This window comes from Crocodylus porosus, unplaced genomic scaffold (assembly GCF_001723895.1).
Source record: "Crocodylus porosus isolate Cpor-Errol unplaced genomic scaffold, CroPor_comp1, whole genome shotgun sequence".
NCBI classification, from domain to species: domain Eukaryota; kingdom Metazoa; phylum Chordata; order Crocodylia; family Crocodylidae; genus Crocodylus; species Crocodylus porosus.
In genome coordinates, this window is record NW_017728915.1 from 21,055,273 (window position 1) to 21,077,070 (window position 21,798).

At 42.3% G+C, this 21,798-nt stretch overlaps 1 protein-coding gene across 1 annotated transcript in view; it reads right to left on the reverse strand.

Moving 5' to 3' along the window:
* Positions 1 to 21,798, reverse strand: part of LOC109310571 (uncharacterized protein F13E9.13, mitochondrial-like) — a 51,063-nt gene that overhangs the window by 5,571 nt on the left and 23,694 nt on the right. Inside the window, exons 3-5 of the mRNA XM_019535808.1 lie at positions 17,431 to 17,611; positions 3,498 to 3,648; positions 1,757 to 1,884 (exon numbers count right to left, since the gene is read on the reverse strand). Coding sequence (XP_019391353.1) covers positions 1,757 to 1,884; positions 3,498 to 3,648; positions 17,431 to 17,590 — 439 coding nt within the window. The 5' untranslated portion in view covers positions 17,591 to 17,611. The remainder of the gene's footprint in view (positions 1 to 1,756; positions 1,885 to 3,497; positions 3,649 to 17,430; positions 17,612 to 21,798) is intronic.

Genomic DNA, 21,798 nt, shown 5'->3' on the forward strand with positions numbered 1-21,798 from the left:
AGAAGCAATGTGCAGTTCCACTTTGACCTAACCAATCCCCTGTGTGTAGGAAAGTAAATTAATCTTCATGCCCCTTCTGTGAACAATGCCTGCAAAGGTGCAAATTACTACCAGCTGGTGATTTCTGTGGTGTGGTCACTTGTCCACTGATTACTGGATTGAGACCACCTATCTTATTTCACACAGACAACCAAACAGGCATCAGATAGAGTCACTTCCAACCTGAGCTGTTTGAACTGAAGATGTAAAAGGTGCCTAAAAAGCTAAAATGCTAATCCCTTAATGCCTGCTCCTTTGTGTCCTAGCAGCAGATGAAACACTGCTGTGCAAGAGACTTGAGTCTCTCACTCCTTGTCCAGGACACCTTAGGAACTGGACCAGAACTGGACTTAGAACTGGACCACCTGGATGCTACAGAGAGGCCAAACAACATTTGCTACACGAACAGTGCCCGCCAGCACTGTTGGTACTGCCCACTGCCTTAGAGTGTGTCTACACCCAAAGCCAGAAGGAAAGGTTAATGGATGAAAGATCCCCAGGATATTACGTACACAGGCATTTGGCCTGGGGTTGGACATGGCAAGGAATTATCGCACTTGAGCGGGTTGAATTAAGGTAGCAACACAAATTAAACACAAAGCCCTGCCCTAATTCCCTTGTCCAACAAAAACCCCCTCTTTTTCTACTCTCCTTCCCAAATTAGTCATTCAGTACACCAGAGGAAAAGGCCCTAGTATTTCTCTGCCTTTCATTTCAGTGTAACAAAGCAGAAAAAGAAACAGACGTAGCTCTCTTTCTTCCATTTTAGCTTTTAAGACAAAATTTGTAATATGATGAAATTTGCTGAATTTTGTTTATACCTAAAAGTTTTTTCCTTGTACTGGATGGAGTATTTTTTAGCAAGGCATACATTTAAGATAAGGAAAATTTTGCTCAAATCAACACTAGAGTTTATACTCTGCAGGCCTAATTCCTTTTAAGAGGTTGACCACATAGATATGCCTAACTTGTCATTTGTCTATGTATAATGATTTTCAAGATTTTCCTCCCCACTTAATTCAAAATCCCTAGCCCTCTGAGAAGGGGGATTTGCCGCTGACTCAAGTTTTGTAATATTTAGGCTGTATGTCTTAACATAGACCAAGATTCTAGCTTTGTTCCATTCATAACACAAAGCGAAACCAAAGCAAGTATGTGTCTTTGTGTTGTCTCCATCATCCTTTGTTCTTTAGACCCAGACAGAATGAAACAGAGGTACTTAAAAAAAATTACAGAAGCCATGTAATTACAGAATAAATGACTTGGTTGGCTGAAACATCATGGGACAAAATTTACTTTTTGATGTGTACACCAGCATCCCCTGAAGTCACCAGAAGCTGCTTGCATACACTGAAAAGCAGATTTTTGCTTTAAGACTTCTTCCTTTTTTTTTCCCCCAGTGAGGAAGAGAGAACTATTTTGAAACATATACATAATATTTCAGGGGTAAATACACATTCAAGATTTATAGCCCAAAACACATATTGTTTTCAATTTTATTAATAATTTTAGCTTTTATGCCATGAAGGTTGCTTTGGCATGGCACATCCAATGAGAACCCAAAATCACTGTGGCTTTTGCTGAACTAAATCAGATTCTAAGTGCCAAGAAGCTTCTCTTTTTATAAGAGCAGTTAGTAAATATATAGATTTCTCTCTCTCTTAATCCAGAAGCCAATGCACTGGCTGTTGTCCGACCTTCCTGTGACAGCTCTCACCTTTCAGTTCTTCCGGATCTGCCGGCATTCCAGTGGCTGTTCCAGTCAATACAATCCCATCAGCAAGGAAGAGCTCAGCAGCCTTGGCAGTCTCAGATACACTGACATCTGCTGTCAGAGCATGAGCACTGTAAACACCAGGAACACAACCAACAGTTATTTTCAGTTAATATAACTTGCAATCCATCCTGTATAATACTTAGCCTGCTTTTCTCATAACTCTAGATCGTACTTCACTTCCCTGTAGTCAGAACAATTGAAGATTGACTTTTTTTTTTTTTTAAAAGAGTAAGGTTAAGTGTCTTGCTTCATTTGTGGATGCTCAGCTTCTCCACAGATCTGATCCCTATCACCTAGGAAGCAGTAGATTTAAATCCTCACCTCATTTCACAAAGTCCAGGAAACAGTCATTAACTATCTTTGTATCCAGCATATTGGTCTTTGAAGGAGAAAAAGAAGCAGCTATCCTATTCATATAGCAGTAATTTCATACATCCCAGAGATGTACAATTCACCTTTTAAGCAGTGGTAGATATATGGGTGAAGCTTTTTGTCTGAAATTAGTATCTACAGCAACTTCAGCTATAAACAGTTTTAAATTCTTCCTCTATCTTTTCTATATTAGTGTCAGTTACAGGAATTGCAAGACAGTCAATACCATTTGTCTGACAGTTTGGAGCATTAACCCCAAATAACTAGTCCCAGGACTAGTCTCTTTCTTCCTGGGTCAGCCAAGCTTGGGAATGGAAGGAGAGGACCATGCTTCCCCCCACATTGGGAAGTGACGTATATTCACTTGCCACAACCCTACTAAATATCCTAAACATCAATAGATCATTTTTCCAAGACAAATGATGAGCTTCCGTGTTACAAGCACCACATTCTGGGACTCCCAGGGAAGAAAACAATGCTGCTGCATATCTGCTTAAAATATGAAGTAAAATTATTTAAAATATTCTTAAGGAGCCTTTATGTTGACAGGATCAGATTACATCTATTATACTTTAAAATGTTAAATATATTTTTTAATCTGGCATGTAACCTGACAAAAACCTGCCTTTTTCCATGTTTTTTCCCAAAACAAACCTTTCTTGAAATATTACCTATGCAGTACACAGATTGTGGGTTCTTTTTTATTCTGAAAAAGTCTTAAAGAAACATCTAATAACTGAAAAGGCAACGTGAAAATTATGATGGAATGTCAGTCAAACAAAGCTGAATTCACATAGCTGTCATAAGATCTTTCTGTTTGATTATTATAAACATACCCCACATTCATGTGCACCATTCCTCTGAACTGTATAAACATAAGGAAAGAAATATATTAAAAAATCCAGTTAGTGTGGCAAAAACCTCATGATAAGGATACTTTGCATGCAACAGCCCTCGCATGCTGCTTAAAACAGCTATTTCAGATGCTTAGCTTCCTGAAACAATTTCTTTATTTGTAAACCTAGTGAGAAGATGCATCCAAATGATATAAAGCATTACCCGATGCCAGATGCAAGACATTTACTGTCTGTAGTTATAGATTCTGAAGGTTAAACAACTGCAAATTCCACAGATGCAGCAAATGGCAGTTTACAGGTGCACATGTGTAACCATTTTCCTCAACAGTATTGCAAGACCTTGTTTGAGCAATCAAGCTCCCCAATAATAATCTTGTCAATATTCAGTATTGTAAAAATTAGAATGCATATCATATCATTTCTATGTTAACATGTATGTTAACAGTGTTTACCTGTGTTTTTTTTTAATATCTGCAAAAATCTGAATGTGCTCTGCTCCAATTTGTTTTCTGTATCTTAGCAGGTCACCTGCACAGGCATTTATTATCCCCTCATCAGCAACATGAGAAAAAACAAACCCTTCAGCTCGGATAAAATCGAGACCTAGGGGGAAAAAAATGTAAACCTGAGATAAAACGGAACAGTAAACCAAGAAACTTTAAAAACATATTTTATTCTGTTAGCTACCATTTGATTATGTGAAAATGTTGAGGGACATTGTATCTCAACATAATTTATCTTTGTTTTAATGAGACCAATATTTTCCAGAGGTGCTATAGTGACAGATCAGGGGACAGTAGCTCTGCATTACCCATAGCAATGCCACAGAGTGTAACTAGGGTTAGGGGCAATGAAACTTCCTTCCATGGATGGGAAGGACTGGCTGTTGTGAGACTGGACAGCTTGGTTTCCACATCCATTCATTCCCTGCTCCTAAGGGTGAGGATGGTCTTCTTGGATACGAATCAGATTAAGACCAGCAAATTATTTCACAAAGGCCACTGGATTGCTAGTGATGTACTTGGGTGCTATCAACTTAAGTCAGTGGTTCTCAATCTTTTTGGACTTGAGGCACCCCTCAGAAAATGCCAGCTCATAGTTTTTGCTCATTATTTTGATTCCAGAAAAATAATACTGCAAATCTTCTGTTGCAAAGAACTTAAAAAGACCACAATAGGCCAGAAGTTTTTAACACTTACAGATTCCTATTATAAAATCTCTGGGTTTATCTTGTGAATCAAATGTAGGTGTTTGCATACTTAACAGTGCTACTATTGGGCATCACCCTTATATACGATCTTGATACACCCGGTTGAGAATCACTGACTTAGGTTTTGGTGGAGTTACCTACCATATCCATACAGCAATGCCCTGAGTCATCACAGAACCTGTCTCCTGTTCCTCAGTGCTGTGAGGAAGAGAAAAGCTATATATCAATTTGGCAGGCCAAAGTCTTCTCTTCCTTAAATTGGTCATATATTGTTAATTTATTGATTACCAATGAACCCCAACATTAGGGGCTCTGGGCATAGGACACACTTTAAAAATAGCACTAGCTGAACTGGCCATGCTATCCAATACACACAGGCCTTTTGCCTCTGCACACACTGTACGTCCCTTGGCTACTGGGAAAAGTCCCTCAACTGGATGGTGGAGCTGCTCTTCCTTGTAGCTAAATCTCTCTGTTCAAAAGCTACTAAAAATCAATGTTATCTTGCCATTGTATTTTAAGTAAGCAAAACCATTTATTTGGTTTATAATCCCGCATTGGTCCTAAGTGCTATTAAATCACAAGAGAGCTTTGCTTAAGTGAAGGATTGGGCCCAATAAAAACAAATCAATTAATACATCAGTTCCACTAAGAATTTATAACACCACTGGGTAAATCAGGAAAAAGGTTGACAGGAACTCCTTCCAGGGCCTGCCTTGAGGGTTCCCCCTTCCGGTATACCAAACCTAGTACAGGCAGTCCTCTGACTTTCAACACAATTGATTCCTGAAAACCATGTCTTAAGTCGAAACGCCATAAGTCAGAACCAATTTTCTCATAGGAACAGTGTTACAAATGGGGGATTGGTTCTTTTACGACAGTTGATACTGCAAGCAGCTGGAAAGCAATGAAAAGGGAGAGGGGAGGGAAGGGAAGGGACTGGGTGGGGGCAGATCAACTCCTCCCCATCCCCTGTGGTGAGGGAGGGAAGGGGCTGGGACAAGTGCTGCCCAGTGCTGGGGCTGGACAGAGGCAGCAGCATCTACCACTGCGCACTACTTGTTTGGTGTCTTGACTGGTGGTTCCCAGACCTCCTCATCCCATGCCGCCCCGCACAGATGCAGTGGCACATGCCCCCCCCAGACCAGCGGCAGTAACTGCTGGTCAAGCCACCAGATGAGCAGTGTGTAGCGGCGGGAGCCACCGTCCCCCGCTCCCTAAGCCCACCTGGCCCAGCTGGGCAGCACTTGCTCCAGTCCTGGTCCCAGCCCCTCCCTCAGGGTGGGGGGGGTGTTGATCTGCACCCTCACACCTCTTCCACCACGTACCAGCTGCACACAATATTGACCGTCATAAAGACAAAACCCACACTGGAACATCAAAACAGGGTGTCAATTTATAAATGTCATAAGTGACGTTCATCGCAACTCGAAAAGTTGCAAGTCGAGGAATGGCTGTATACACCTGAGCTACATCAAACAGAACTTACGATTTTAGCAAATAGTAGTAATTTAATTACAGCAAAAAGTAGTAATACCCATATACTATTAAGGGAATAAGATGAAAGTTAATGCCTTTAATTTAAGGGATATAGATGCATTACTGTACTCGTATCTCTTTTCTATCTGTGGTGCTTATCTCCCCTCCCTGTATTTAAAAAGTTGACATTTATGTATACAATATTCCTTTCACCACCTGCAACATCCAGTGCTCTATTTCCTCCATGTATTTTTGTAGTTTGGTTCCAGACTCCTGTGGGTTTGCTGCTCCTCCAATTTTGGAGCCATCTGCAAATTTGATTATATCTGAAACTATACCAAAGAAACATCCAGAGGTATAACCACTGTCTCCAAGATGCAATTCACTGTAATGAAGAACTACTTGAGTAATCTAAGTCACATAATCACACTTCTCAAACACAAACAGAAATATGGCTTTTAAAGTCCATATGCCAGACTATAACTTGCTGTTCATTTCAAGAGCCAAATTTCAGTTTGCTTTATTTTAAAAGTGTGATGTTGTACAGGCAGAGACTCATGCACCATATGGGAAGAAGTAGGGCATTGTGATGATTAACAGCAATTGTTCTAACAAGGAATGTCATGGATGGACTCCAACTCAAATATGGGCTACTTCGCAATGACTTGGAAAAAAATGGAGAATATCCTCAAGATTCAGAGGCAAAATGTGTGTTTTCAGAAAATGAGGTACAGACCTGGAGAAAAGGTGCAGGTTGTTACTAGTTGAGCTACACCCACATAAGTGGCTCTGTTACATCAGCAACAGTACTTAAGTGGCTTTAGCAGCTCTAGTGATTCTGCTCGAATGGCTTTAGTGACACTGCTTACGTCTGTTTAGTGACACTAGCAACATCATTTAAGAAGGCTTAGTGACACCAGTGAAGCTGCTTTAATGATACTGCTTAAGTGGTATTAACTATACTGATGACAGTACCTAAGTGGCTTCCACAGTAGCCAAAGTCACTTAAATGGTGCAGAAGTTGAAGCATTTGTGTAAGTATGCATGTGGCCAGAACTCCTTTTGTACTTCAGAATAAAACCTAGGAGTTATATTTAAACCTTTCAATTTTCCAATAAATTTCATAGTTAAATAAAACAGATTAATTCACTTTTAACGATGAGACTTGCCACTGCTACATGTAATCTGTACCTAAAAATTTTATTATTGAGGGTTTAATTTTTTTTTTTTAAACAACTCCTAAAAATACTGATATAATTAAAATTTTCAACCTCAGAACAGGAACAACCCATCTGCATCCTGGTACGTGAGCATTAGGGGTGTGCGAAATGGGCCATATTCAATTCGGATTCAGCCCGAATTAGGGACAGCGATTAGATTCGTTGATTTGGATCACTCTCCCTGATTCTATTCAGCCGAATCTGAATCTGAAGATTTGATGCTGATTAAATGTTTTTTCTACATAACTCGAGGTTTCAGGCGCAGCTCATGAATGCTGCGATGCTGGGGCGGATGGAGTGTCTTATAGGAGTGTGGGGGCGCTCCCTGGACACTCCCGGGCAGACCTGGAAGTGGACCGGAAGTGTTTCTAGTCCACTTCTGGGTCTGCAGCTGAGCATGCTGGGAAGTCCCCCGTCCTCCTGTGTGATGCTCCATCTGCCCCACCACCTCAGCATTCATGAGCCACCTGGTACCTTTAGGTATGTAGAAAAAACATTTAAAGCTATGTCTATATCCAAATCATCGACTCTCTCTGAATCCATTTGGAGGGTTTGGATTCGATTCAGAGAAATTAAAGGGTCCTCTGATTCAACTGGGAGATTTGGCCACTGAATCAGGCCGAATCAAATCAGGGACCGATGCTTCGCACAGCCCCAGTGGGTGTTATGAATGCAATTTCCCATTAACAATATAGGAAACTGAGCAGCTGGCAGTGGCAAAAAGAACAGATTAGAGACTATTTAGAGAAGTTGGACATGTAAAAGTCCATGGGGCTGGACACAATGCACCTGAGGGTACTGAGGGAATTGCCTGATGTGATTGCAGAGCTGCTGGCCATTATCTTTGAAGACTTGTAGCAAAATCGGGAGAGGTCTCAGATGGAAAGGGACAAATATAGTGCCTATAGTTCTTCCCTAAGAAAAGGAAGGAGGAAGATTCAGGGAACTACAGGCCAGTCAGTCTCACTTTAATCCCTGGAAAAAAAAGTCATGGAGTAGGTTGTCAAGGAATCCATTTCTAAGCATGTAGAGGAGAAGGTGGTAATTAGGAACAATCAGCATGGATTGACCAAAGGCAAGTGAAACCTGATTGCTTTCTGTGATGAGATGACTGGATCTGTGGATGCAGGAAGAGCAGTGGATGTAATATACCTTTACTTTAGCAAGGCTTTTGATGTGGTCTCCCACGACATTCTCATTAGTGAGCTAACGAAGTATGGCTTAAATGAATGGACTGGCCAAATCGTCAGGTTCAAAGGGTAATAATCAATGGCTCGATGTCTAGTTGGGAGCTGGTGTCAAGTGCAGTACACCAGGGGTTAGGCCTGGGGCTGGTTTTGTTCACTGGCTTCATCAACAATCTGGAAGTTGGGATGGAGTGCACCCTCAGCCAATATGGATGATACTAAACTGGTGGGAGTAGTTGATATGCTGGAGGGAGGGCTAGGATTCAGAGAGACTTGACAAATTGGAGGATTGAAACAAAAGAAATCTCATGATGTTCAACCAGGAGAAGTGCAAAATCCTGCATTTAAGACAGAAAAATCCCATGTACCAGTACAGGCTGGGGAATGACTGGCTATGAAGCAGCTCTATAGAAATGATTTGGGGTTACAGTGGACAAGAAGCTGAATATGAGTCAACAGTTCTGCTATTAGTTTCCCACTTTACATGGCCTTAAGTTTTTGATCCTCAGGGCTTAACATTACAGGTAAACTTAGACACAGGATCCATTATTACACAGAAATTATGGCTCTGTTGTCCAAGACAAATGGTATAAAAAGTCTACAGCACCGACTGTGGTAATAGCCCATTATGAAGGTGTTTGGATGACGATATTTCCTTGTAGTCCCAAACTGATGGTAGATTTCACCACCTAACATTTTTGGTGTACTTCAGTCACAGAAAACCTAATTATCCAGGGTATGTGCAAAAGAATTAATATAATCCAAATTTGGTTTTTTTGTTTTGTTCTTATCAGACAAATAACAATAGATTATATTTTGCCTATATAAAATCAGGAAACATTGAAATGACACTCCACATCAACCAGACCCAAATGACCTTCTGCTGTACATGCATTATCTAATTTGATATTTTATGGAGAAAACATGCTGACAATCTTGAAAATGTCTCATGGCGTTTATTTCTTATAGACAACACTATATTGTGGATATACTGGGTATCACACTGGATACAAACAGACCTTAAGTCTCCCTCCCCACCATATTCCACAAAATATGTATCTGCATATTATAATTTTGACTGAGCAACAACAGAAGACTCAATCTATCCTACATAATACTGACTTGTTCTAGCATATTGCAGGGTTGGAGTCAGAAGAACATCTAGACCTAATCAATGTTTTAGGTTGGCTTCATATCCCATTGAACCAATTTGCTGTGCCTGTCATGTTCATCGAATTAAAAGAAAAAAATAATTTGCATACAAAACTGTTACTAGACTCCCACTTTACATGGCTTTAAATTTTTTATCCTCAGGGATTAACATTACAGGTGAATTTAGACAAGGATATTTGGTGGAAACTAATACATTTCACAATGATTTTTGTATTGGAACCAGTTTCCTGTGGCTTAAATCAAAAAAGATGATTTGTACACAAAGTGAACCTGGGATGAATGATTTGTAACAAGATTTTCTGTGCTTTGTAAGGAAATTTTCATAGTTTTATGACTCAATCTATAGACTATGGAGTAGCCCCACTTATTTCAAAGCTGCTGCTTGTATGTTCATTTGTTACTGTTTGACAGACTAAACTACTGAAGTCAGAAAGCTTAGTCTTTCCATCTACTAGCACAGCAATTGGTATGAATGGGCCCCATTATTGATGGGGGTGGTCTTTGAGGCTTACTGTATTATAAATATTAAAAAAAAACAAAACAGTATCATGGATCAAGCACCTACTCATTCTCTTTCTGCTTTATGAAGCTATAACCAGTCCTCCTAATGAATTCTTTTTTGGCCTCATAAAGCTATGAGACAATAATGCTATTGCTTAGTTTAACATTTGGCAAATTGAACAGTAACTGTGGTGATGCTGAAAAGTTAATGTGCATTCCTGGTTCTGGCTATTTCAATCGAACAAAGAGAGTGTTATCCTACTGGAAAACAAGAGGAGGAAGTTCTAGACAAAGTAGCCTAGCAAAGATACCATCTTTATGACTAGATCAAGCAGCAGCACTTGTGGAATTAAATAAACAATTACACTGTCTGCATGGGATGGACGGACTCCTTTTTTTGTAAAAACCAATAATCATTGCAGCAGTTATATTTAAACCACTTCATTAGATATTTGCAAAAATAGTTATGAACATTTATCAGGCCAACCATAACCTTTTTAAATTTCTCCTAAAATGATTAAGGATTATAGAAAGAACAAAACTATGCTAGGCTGGTCAAAAAACTTCCCTTTCCCAGCAACACAGAGTATTGCAAGTCTGGCCTAAAGTAATGGATTTACTTTTCCAGTTTTAAAGAACACTAATGTGTGTGTATAACACTCAATACTAACACTAAAAACCAACAAGGACTAGTCTCAGTGACCCCGTAAGTTCTTTCTAGGTCTATTTTCCTATGTTTACAGATTACAGGGGACCCAAATACTGTACAAAGGGACCTCAATTGTCAATCCTTCATAATTCATGTGTTGGTATTTTGATCTCGCTTTCCTCCTCTTTTTTATTCTTAGGGCAGGCAGTTAGATGTCAGACTGTTACTAGGGAAAAGCTTTTGTGAAAGGTGTTTTTGGTTTTGTGTTGTGAGACTGACAACTGTTGGCCTTAATCTGATTTCTTTTGCTAAGGGGTTACAGTGATGGGGTCTACCACTGAGAAACTACTGTTTCCCATGCTGCAATCTCATCATTGGCACTATCAGATGCATAACTCCTGTAAGGCACAACTCAAAAAGGGTGAATTGAAAGGAACTATTCCTAAAACAGGAAGGCCATAGCCAATTAAAGATCTGGAATTGTATGTGGAAATGAGTGAGTGCCAGCCAATGGTAGATCTTGCTCAATAAAACCAAGTAAGAACATAAGTAGTACTATACTGGATCAGATCAATGGTATATTTTGCCCAGTATCCAGTTTGACAGTAGCAGGAGTGGATGCTTTAGAGGAAATGCATTGAACTAGGTATATCTCCATTGGTTAATTTCTTCTAGTTACTGGTACCATCTTGATAATGGTAAGGGAATCACTGTTTAAAAAGATACGAAGCTCAACATTGTTATAATTACACATGGTTATATGAACGTGCATCTTATTCACAAAAGTTTTAAATATATTTATTAGGGGTGCACTGATAGAGATTTGGGGGGCTGACACTGATAGCTGAGTTTTACGGAGGCATATCAGCCGATACCAATCTAATTTCTGATACAGCTGTTTGCAGTTGGTAAGTTTGTTGTGGTGAAAAGGGAGTGGGGAGGGAAGGGATGTAGAGCTGCAGATAAACATCCACCATGGATAGGGAGGGAGTGTAGCATGGACTGGGGCAGGCGTTGCCTCCCCCCACACCCCTTCCCTTTCCCTCTCCTTTCACGACAACAGACTTACCCTCTGCATGCAGCTCTCCACACTACCAGGCTCTACTCCTTGCTGCTTGTGTGCTGTGGCTGCACGCATGAACAGGCCTTTTTTGGCCAAATTATTGGCCACATCAGGCCGATTTCTGATATAGTCAATTTTCTTTACATCAGTGCTGATCCCATATCAGACCGATGTATTGGTGCATCTCTAATATTTATTAGTAAATAAATTAGAGGTGCATCGATACATTGGTCCAACATAGGATCAGTAACAATATAAAGAAAATTGGCTGTATTAGAAATTGGCCTGATGCGGCCAATCATTTGGCTGATAAATGCCTGTGTGTGCACGCAGCCACAGCTCAGCATGTAGCTGGGGAGGAGCACAGCCCAGCAGTTTAAAGAGCTGCATGCAGCTCTTTAAAGTCTGTTGTAGCAGAAAGGGAAGGGGGAGGGAAGGGGAATGGGGAGCCAATCAATGTCCCCCATGATGAGGGACAGAGGGGGCAGAGGTAGGCACTGCACAGTCAGGGTGGGGCGAGGCGTGGAATGGAATCGTGGCTCTTGGGGAGGGGATGCTTCTGCGACTGTGTGCACCACAGGAAGGCATGAGGAGGGGACACACGTGTGTGGGGCAGGCAAGCTGCAGCTCCAGGCTGGAGCCAGGGCTGCACCGGGCTCTTCTTGGTAGGGCCTATGGAGGGGGCTGCAGCAACCCCAAATTTCACCATAGCCCCACTCCCACTTGCCTGGCACAGCCCTGGCTTTTTCTGGCATGTGGAGGGAAGTGGGGGTTGACCCAGGAAGAGCCTGGGCTGTGCCAGGTGCATGTGATGGCGGTGCTGGGAGTGGAGCTATAGCAAAATTTGGGGCAACTGTAGCCCCCTCTGTATCCACCTGCCCTGAACCCAGCCCCTGTCAAGAAGAGCCCGGGGCAGCCCCAGCTCCAGCTCACCCAACCTGCCCCACGCAGATCCAGGGGGCACATGCTGCTCCTGCCTTCTCGGGATGTGCATGGTGGCGGAAGCCGCCGCCCCCCAACACCACCCTGATGAGCTGCGGGTCCGTCCCACGCCCTACCCCAGCTGGGCAGTGCCTGCCCCTCCCTCACTACGGGGGGCATTGATCTGTTCCCCTCAAGCCCCTTCCCTTCCACCACAACAGACTTACCAGCTGCATGCATCTCTCCACACTGCATCAGAAATCGTATCGGTATCGGCCAATATGCCTCCTTAAAAAAAATCAGCTATTGGTATTGGCACCCAAATTCTCTAACAGTGCACCCCTAAAATAAATTAAATGAGAAGCAGAGAAACAGCAGAGAAGAATGTCTCACTAGCACAGTAGCTATGTACACTATGAATGCTCCTGGATTATTAAGAGCCTGCCCTCCTTTTCACTATGACCAATGTCCTTTAAAAAGAAGGTTTAGTTTGCCTTTATTTATTTATTGTAAATTCTTATATAAAACTACAGCCAGATGGTGAACCACACGTTATTAATCAGTTTCCCAAATACAATAACAAAATAGCACACTGACATGTGGATCTTGCAGATAATGGTACAAACATACACAATGGTAGATTTGGAGAAGCAGGGCATAGTCAATCTAGAAGAGTAACTAGGGAAAAGATTAATGCTATGCACAAGATCTGATTCTGACATGGTGAACATGTAGTGAACATTTTTGAGTGCTACAGAAGATCTAGTCCCGTTTAATGTACAAAAAGAGGCAGTATTTGTATTTTTTTAATCTCCTCCATAAATGTTCCTGAAAGCTGGTTATAGGAATCATTCTGTTTCAAACTCAAACAGATGTAGTTAATTAAATCAAGATCAACAAACAGGAAATTATATACCACTATGGAACACATAGTACACCTGTTAATAATGAACCAATTGAGAACTAACCCTAGCAAACAAATTCAGATACAGAAGTCCTTTGCTTCTCTAGAAAAAGCATTTTAGTTTCACTAAAATAGGAAAGAATGAAGATGAGACAATGTTCCAAGGAGGACAATAACAATAAAATTAACAGTTAAAAGGATGCATTTAAATAATATGAACATGCATTTGGATTTAAAGATCACTTCCAATCAAGAGTATGAATGCAGACCTACTAAATACTGAATTACCTCCAAGCATGAAGGTCTATATTGTTTGTGGATAGACATTACTTTATTTTCCTTTAAAAAGCATATATTAAAAGAATGCTACAGTTACAAAGTCAAAGTCAATCGCACAAAAGTTTGGGAAGGCACAACCTTAATTTGCCCCCTTTGGCTGCGTCCAGATGAGTGCTGTGTTGTATGTAGTAGGGCTGTGCATAATTTCGCCCAGCTTTGAAATGAAATGCTGTTTTGATGCATTTTGAGCTTGAAACAGTGAAAGTTTCAAAATGTTTCAAGTTTCAAAGCCAGGCTTACTGGCTTCAGCGCTGGTCCCAGCTGGTAACACCCACCTCCTGTCATCTGGAGGGCAGATCGGTGGCTTGCCTGCACCCACTGAAGGGCTGTGCTGGAGTCCTCCCGAGGGTGTGGGCCCCTGATCTGCCTGCTAGATGACAGACCAGTGCTGGGCACAGCCCGCACCCAGCGCTGGGAAGATCAGTGCTGCTGCTGGCCTCAGGCAGCAGCACCTGGCTCCTATCACCCAGCAGGCAGATTGGGGGGCATGCATCCCTGGGAGGACTCCAGCACAGCCCCTATAGCCTTCCTGGGAGTGCTGGAGGGCCCCCAATCTGCCTGCTGGCTGACAGGAGCCAGGTGCTGCAGTCCTCCTGGGGATGCATGCCTCTGATCTGCCTGCCGGGTGACAGGAGCCTGGGACCAGTGGCAGCACCAATCTTCCCACTGCCGGTCCCAGGCAGCAGCACCTGGCTTCTCTCATCTGGCAGGCAGATTGGGGGCTTGGACCCCCAGAAGGACTCTGGGATAGCTCCCACAGCCCTCCTGAAGATGGTACCTCTCTAGATAACCTGTTCCAGTGCTTCACCATCCTCCTAGTGAGAAAGTTTTTCCTAATACCCAATTTAAACCTTCCTTGCTGCAACTTGAGACCATTGCTCCTTGTTCTGTCATCTGGCCCCATGAAAACAGTTTCTCTCAATCCTTTTTGGAAACCCCCTTCAGGTAGTTGAAGGCTGCTATAAAAATCCCCACTCAGTCTTCCCCTTCACCAGACTAAAAAGCCCAGTTCCCTCAGCCTTTCCACAGAAGTCATGTGCCCCAGCCCCCTACCATTTTTGTTGCCCTCCACTGGACTCTCTTCATCTTGTCCACATCCTATAGTGGATCCTATAGTCCATTTCTATAGTGGGGAGCCCAACACTGGACACAGGACTCCAGGTGTGGTTTCACCAGTACAGAATAGAGGGGAATAACTACTTCCCTCAATCTGCTGGCAACACTTCTAGTAATGCAGCCCAGTACACTATTATCCTTCTTGGCAACAAGGACACGCTGTTGACTCGTATCCAGCTTATTGACCACTGTAACCCCCAGGTCCTTTTCTGCAGAGCTGCTGTTTAGCTAGTTGGTCCCAAGCCTGTACCGGTGCATAGGATTGTTCTGTCCTAAGTGCAGGACTGCTCACTTCTTGTTAAACCTCATGAGATTTCTTTTGGCCCAATCTTCCAATTTGTCTAGGTCAGTCTGAATCCTGGCCCTACCCGCCTGCATATCAACTACATCCCCACATCATGGGGTCATCCACAAACTTGCTTAGGATGCATGCCATCCCATCTTCCAGACCATGAATTTAGATATTGAATAAAACCAGCTCCAGAACTGACCCTTGGGGCGCTCCACTTGATACCGACTACCAACTCGTCCTTGAGCCATTGATCATTACCCATTGAGCCTGATGATCCAGCCAGATTTCTATCCACCTTACACTCTATTCATCCAACCTGTACTTCCTCAGCTTGCTTGCAAGAATGGTGTGAGAGACCATATCAAAAACCTTGCTAAAGTCAAGGTATATCATGTCTGCTGCTTTCCCCACATCAGTGAGCTAGTTATTTCATCATACAAGACAATCAGATTGGTCAGGCATGACTTGCCCTTGGTGACTTCATTCTGACTGTTCCTAATCACTTTCTTCTCCTCTAAGTCCTTATGTGTCCTTGAGTTGCTGCTCCCCGATTTTCCGGGGACCGATGTGAGGCTGACTGGTCTGTAGTTCCCTGGATCTTTCTCCTTCCTTTTCTTAAAGATGGACCCTATATTTGCTCTTTTCCAATCATCCAGGACCTCCCCTGATCTCAATGAGTTTTCAAAGATAATGGCCAGTGGTTCTGCCGTCACATAAGCCAATTCCCTCAGCACCCTTGGATGCACTGCATCCAGTCTTGTGCACTTGTATACATCCAGCTTTTCTAAATAGTCCATAACCTGTTCTTTTACCATTGAGGGTTGCTCACCTTCTACCAGAACTGTGCTGCCTGGTGCAGTAGTCTGGGAGCTGACCTTGCCCGTGAAGACTGAGATAAAAGGCACTGAGCACTTCAGCCTTTTCCTCATCTGTCACTAGGTTGTCTCCCCCATTCAGTTAGGGACCCACACGCTGTGTGGGTTTCTTGTGACTGTAGTACAAAGAAAATAAATGCACATATTTTTCCATTCGCACAATTCTAAAAATCTGACAAAAATTGTACCATGATGCCCAGCTTGCTTGGCAGTAGTGTATATATTTTCAGAGCTGCACATTAAAAAAAACCACACCATTGATGCCGCATGCACCAAAGAAGTTCTAATATACAAAAGGCTTCCCCAATAACATTACCATATTTGTATTAAAGCTCAAAAAGTAACATGAAGATCAACCCCACGCAAAATACAGAGCAAATTAACAATGCTTTCCAGATAAAAAGGACAAAATCATTAGGAGAATGGTTTCTAAAAGGAAAGGAAATCATTAAAAATGAGGGAATTTAAACAAAACAATTTAAGTCATGTTTTCATAGACTAAAGGATTTATCTTCTGTCCACTTAGCCTGACTCACTAGCTGAAAGACTCTTATAGTTCAACTTACCTGCTTCAAATGCAAGTGGAGCAGTAAAGAAAAAAGGCAATACAGCAGTGAGAGAAGATAAAACAGCTCATGAAAAAATGTAGTGGCCACAAAAAATAAAATAAAAGCATGTATGTATAACTTTGGATTTGCTGGTCATACGTAGCTATATTAATTCAATACATAAAGCTAATGATAAGAATTGCAGTTTTCAGTATCAATATAGCCATCGTTTCTTAACCAGAGAGCCCTATGTATGGAACACAAACTGTTTAAATCAGTTTCAACAGGCAGAAATGAACAGAAACAGCAAGACTAGCACAAGTGGTATTAATAGGATTCATGAAGTAAGGAAAGCTGAAATTTAATTTTCCTATGCACAATTTAATTTGAATATTTTGGTTAATAGTATATACTCCGTTATTAGCTATCCCACAAGAAGCTTCATTTCAATTCATTCATGAAAGTAGTGAGAGTTAATTTTAGTACAGAATAACAGTAGTATCCCATGGTATAATCAGATGGTGGAATGAAATGTTTAGCCGCAGCAAGCTGAATTAATCTCTGATACAATTTAACTTGAGAAAACAGTGTTACACCAAAGATGGACTTAAAATGCAGGTAGGTTTAAACTAATCATTAAACTTGCGTACAGAATTTTTCCCACAGGGAACAATAGCTGGATCCCTGGGATTTTTCATTTGGCTCCTCCCAGCGCACCAGGTAGGGATCAGCTGTTAAAAATCAAGCAGGCATCTTCCACACAAACTCTTTCCTGAAAAGGCAGGAAGCAGAAAGCACTGTAGGCCCTGGGCTCTTCCTTTCTTCAAGACTTCTGTGTTACTACATACATTTCCAAGCATATACGATGGACCAAAGCCCAGCAGCAAATTATGAGTCATTTCTGTTACCTGCAGCAAGAGCCACTGCTACAGCCTGTTGATTTGCAGAACACAGAATCTGGATACCCAATGGGAGCTGTGGGCAGGTTTGCTTCACTGCAGCACTAATGATTGTCATTGCTGCTGTTATTTCTGGCCCAACAGAAGTCGTGTAAGGAAGATCATGCATGTTTTCCACTATCAAGCCATCCTGTGGAAATTACGATAGAAAAATCTGATTTAACCAAAGAAAGTCATTTAAAAAAATCATAGCTATTTTACTATTATGCTAAGATGTGCATTAAAGAAAACACTGTGTTTAAAAGTTTTGCTTCAAAGGAGGGATTATCTATAATAAATTATGTTGATGCAAATATCCACTTACAAAAATGCTTTAATTAGCAGCAAGATATTCGTGAAGTAATCAAAGTGAAATAAACGTGTTTTCAATTATACAGTTAGTCAATTAGGTTTCTTTAATATCTGTCCTAAAATGTGAACTATAGGTGAAAGAATTAAAGTATTTACCTCATTAAAAACAAACACTGAAGAGCCAATGCTCAATTATCAGTATGGAATACTGAATAACTCTGGACAGCTTAGGGCTTAGGTAATCAAGGAACTTTTCAATTCAGTTAATAAATGCCAGGAGATAGGACCAAACAGATTTTCAGGATCAATGAAAAGGTTTTCTTGTTCAACTCCACCAGTGAAAATATTTTCCAATGACTTAATCTTAGAAAAAGAGGAGTTAAATGTAGGTCTACTTTAGGGGTATAGATATCATTTTAAAAATGACCTGTTTAACCTCCTCTAATTATATAGGTTAATGGTCCCATAGCAGAGTGGCACGGGGAGCCAGGGCTGAGGGTGATATGTGGGATTGCAGCAAGTTTTGCTGCCAGCCGGGACTGAAGCCCATGGCTGCAGCAGGCTCCACGCGATGAGTGTGTGGGAGTGGGAAGGCAGTGGCACCAGCAGCAACAGCACGGGGCCACCGGGATTTCGCAGGACCCCAGCTCACTGCCTGGGAGGCAGCATGGATCCAGGCTGTAGCATCATGCTGCTGCTGCAGCAGGGAGGTAACTAGTTGGGGGAATGGAGCTGGGCAAAGTTGCATGGCCACAGGGGCGGGCTGCATGGAGCCAGGTACGCCCCACATATTACCCACAAGGTCTATTGGCTGCTGGGACAGCTATGCCTTGCCCTGGCAGTACCTTTAGCCCATGGGCACCCAGAGCCCTAGACGGTGCCTCCCTCCTGCCTGCTGGCCCCCAAGGCTCCAGCAGCTGCTGCTCAGCAAGCACCAGCTGAGCTCCCTTCTCCAACCAGATGCAACCAGCAGCTGGGCTGGCACCACATTCCTCCCGCTCAGTGCCATGGCTGCTAGTAGAAGGTGCTCTGCTTACAGGTGGGTGCCTTGGACGCAATCTTGCACGGCTCGTAGGTTCACCACATGCCCCCAGGCTGGAAGCGCTGCTGTGGGTCCTTGCCAAGTGGCAGCTGCCACAGCCTGGGAAGCAGGCAGGTGGGCTTGAGGGAGATGCCACCTGAGGCTCTGGGTGCCCATGGGTTGGAGAGCGTGGCACGGCTGTCCTGGGCAGTGCAGCATGACTGTCCCAGCAGGCAAAACCTTGGGTGCTATGGGGAGGGAGCCGTGGCTCTGTCCAGTCCTCCCCTGTGGCACACAGACAGCCCCTGCCACTACACTCATTCCTATTTAAGCCTTGCCAGTTTAGCCATATAATTTTCCAGGGAAGCGAAGCTGGGCATAGTTACCTCTTTGCTGCAGAAGCCATACCACACTACAGCCCAGATCCACACTGCCTCCCAGGCAGCCCCTGCCCGAGCCACTCCCCCAGCAGTGGGCAGTAGGAGTGCAGAGGAGTGAAAAACTGAAGGACTTGCCTTTCCCTTTGGGGTTCTGAAAGATTCAATTGTCTTTATTTATAATTACTGTTTAATGTGATACATCTGTAAAAATGCTAACATTTGTAGCATTTTTAAGATGCCGATAACTTCGGCATTAAGCATTGACACTGTTCATAGTTTAAATCCAAAACTGCTTAACAGCAGATGTGGATATTTATTATCCATTATGATGCACCTCATGCCATACTTTTATAACTGCTCTATTGTTTGCCAGTATTCTTTTGATTTAACTTAACATGATTTATTTTTAAAAAACAAGAAACCCCCCAAAACTTTGTACATTATTGAGGAGCTCATCTTTTCAATCATGCATAAAGCATGCCCCTGAAAATTGTCAATAGCCACAAATCATATATGCTCATGTCAAGAATTAACAATGAAAAAATGTATCCTTTCTTCTGAAGGAAGGTGTATTGAAGACGCGGTTTTCAGGAACCAATTGTGTCGCAAGTCCAAGAACTGCCTGTATTTCTATCTTGCATTTAGAAATCACTTCTGCATTAAAGAATGGTCCACAGTTCATGGCTAAATTACAGGCCAAACAGCACACTTTAACAAATGGATACCTAATATGAAGAAACTTGAGTATTTAAAAGTATCATGAAACAACTTGAAAAGAACATGGAACAAATTAAAATGAAAGCACTGGAGAAAGCAGATACTAGGATCCTATGAATGTCACCAGGTGATGCAGTTAAAAACCTAAGTATACACCATGCATGCCACTTAAGCACATGACCTATTATGTTTATATTAAATGTATACATTGCTAGCAGGCATGAGACTTCATTCAAATGATCAAACAAATTAATGGGGCCAATGACCAACAGATCTTCTTAATTGGGAGGACTCAGCCCTCCAAGCCAAGAAATCCCTCAAACTAGTTAACTTCTCCACAAGAAGAAACATCCTATTAATAAAAAGAGACTTCTAATCTCTGCTTTACCATGTGCTCCAGCTTCTGTGAACTTTAACACCTTCACTTCTCAGTCTGTGCTCATACCTTGGGATACCCTAAATGGACAAACTATAAGATACAATTTGGGACTTGCATAATGAAGCTACTGGAAACATTTAATAAAAATCTCTGATGCAGCAATCAATTGTTCTTGGAACCTCAATCTCAAATGTTCTTCCTGTACCATAAAAAGATAAATGAATCTTTCAGAACGCCAAAGGGAAAGGCAAGTCCTTCAGTTTTTCACTCCTCTACACTCCTACTTAATGTCAAATTACTTTAAAAGGCACGATTTTTCCTGATCCCAAGGCTGTTGATCAGGAAGCAGCAAAGGAGGCAAAGAGCCTGAGAACCTAGTGGGGAGAAGCCTAGATCCTCAGCTGTTAAACAGCTGGGAGCCTGAAAGCCCGGGCTCTTCAGCACCCTTCCAGACAGGCTCGTTAGGTGCAGATGGATGGGATGGCTGGAAAGCAGGCAGAGTCCCACTGGGTTCTGCTACAGCTTTACTGAAATCAAGCTCTGTGAACTGCTTCTGTTCTGGCAAATCAATATTTTCTGATAGAAAAAATGTTGCATTAGAGATTTTCCAACCACTCTATCGATCACTTGGTTTAAAAAAAGAAAAGAAAAGAAGTCTGGCCACAGTAGCAAGGGAATTATACGCCAAGCACAGGACAGCCAACAAGGAGACATACTTTTGGACGATACAATCAGACTACAGAAGGATTCCTTGTTTTCCTGTCATTCCCAAGCCAGTCTCTGCTAGTAAGCAGCATCCAAACCCTCCAGTTAAATGGAAGGCCTTATCCTAGTCTTACTAATGAAGTAGCTGGCTTCTCTGCAATTCAGGTTTCCAGCAAGCATCTTGGACTCAGAAGCGACCACCACAGGGGTAGGAATTAATACATTTCAATAGGAAATCCATATTTGCCTGAGGATCAGCACACAGGGCCACAGAGATTTTTTTTTAGTTGGAAAATATTCCAGCTAATACAGACCGCCCTGTAGCTGTCAGGTGCTGACTGAAACCAGCTGTGGTAAAGCGCACACTCTTGCATCTGAAGCATATCGGTACTATCCTAGCAAGGCAGTAGTAATTGTGTGTATACCTCACCGAAAAGGACCCTAACCATTGGTTATTCTTTTTTTGTTTTCTTTTTAATTTAAGCAGTGCTATAAATACAACGGTGGGATGGGATATCTGGATAAAACTCCATACAGATAAAGCAGAGGGGTGTCTAATCAGATGGCTTCCGCACTGTTGCAGGGAAGGAGGGAATTGCCACTCCTAATGGATTACTGTGAGGCAAGAGGAGTCCTTGGCTCTGGGACGCCAAGGTTTCTGAACCAATGGAAGGCCTCAAACAGTAGAAAAGATCTGTCAGCCTAGAAATGCTGCATCACAACCTTAAGGTAGCTGTACAGTTCTGCATATGTGCCAACCAAGCTCATCCAGAAGATAGGCAGGTGATCCAGGCTGACCTGGACAAGCTCAGCAAATGGGCAGA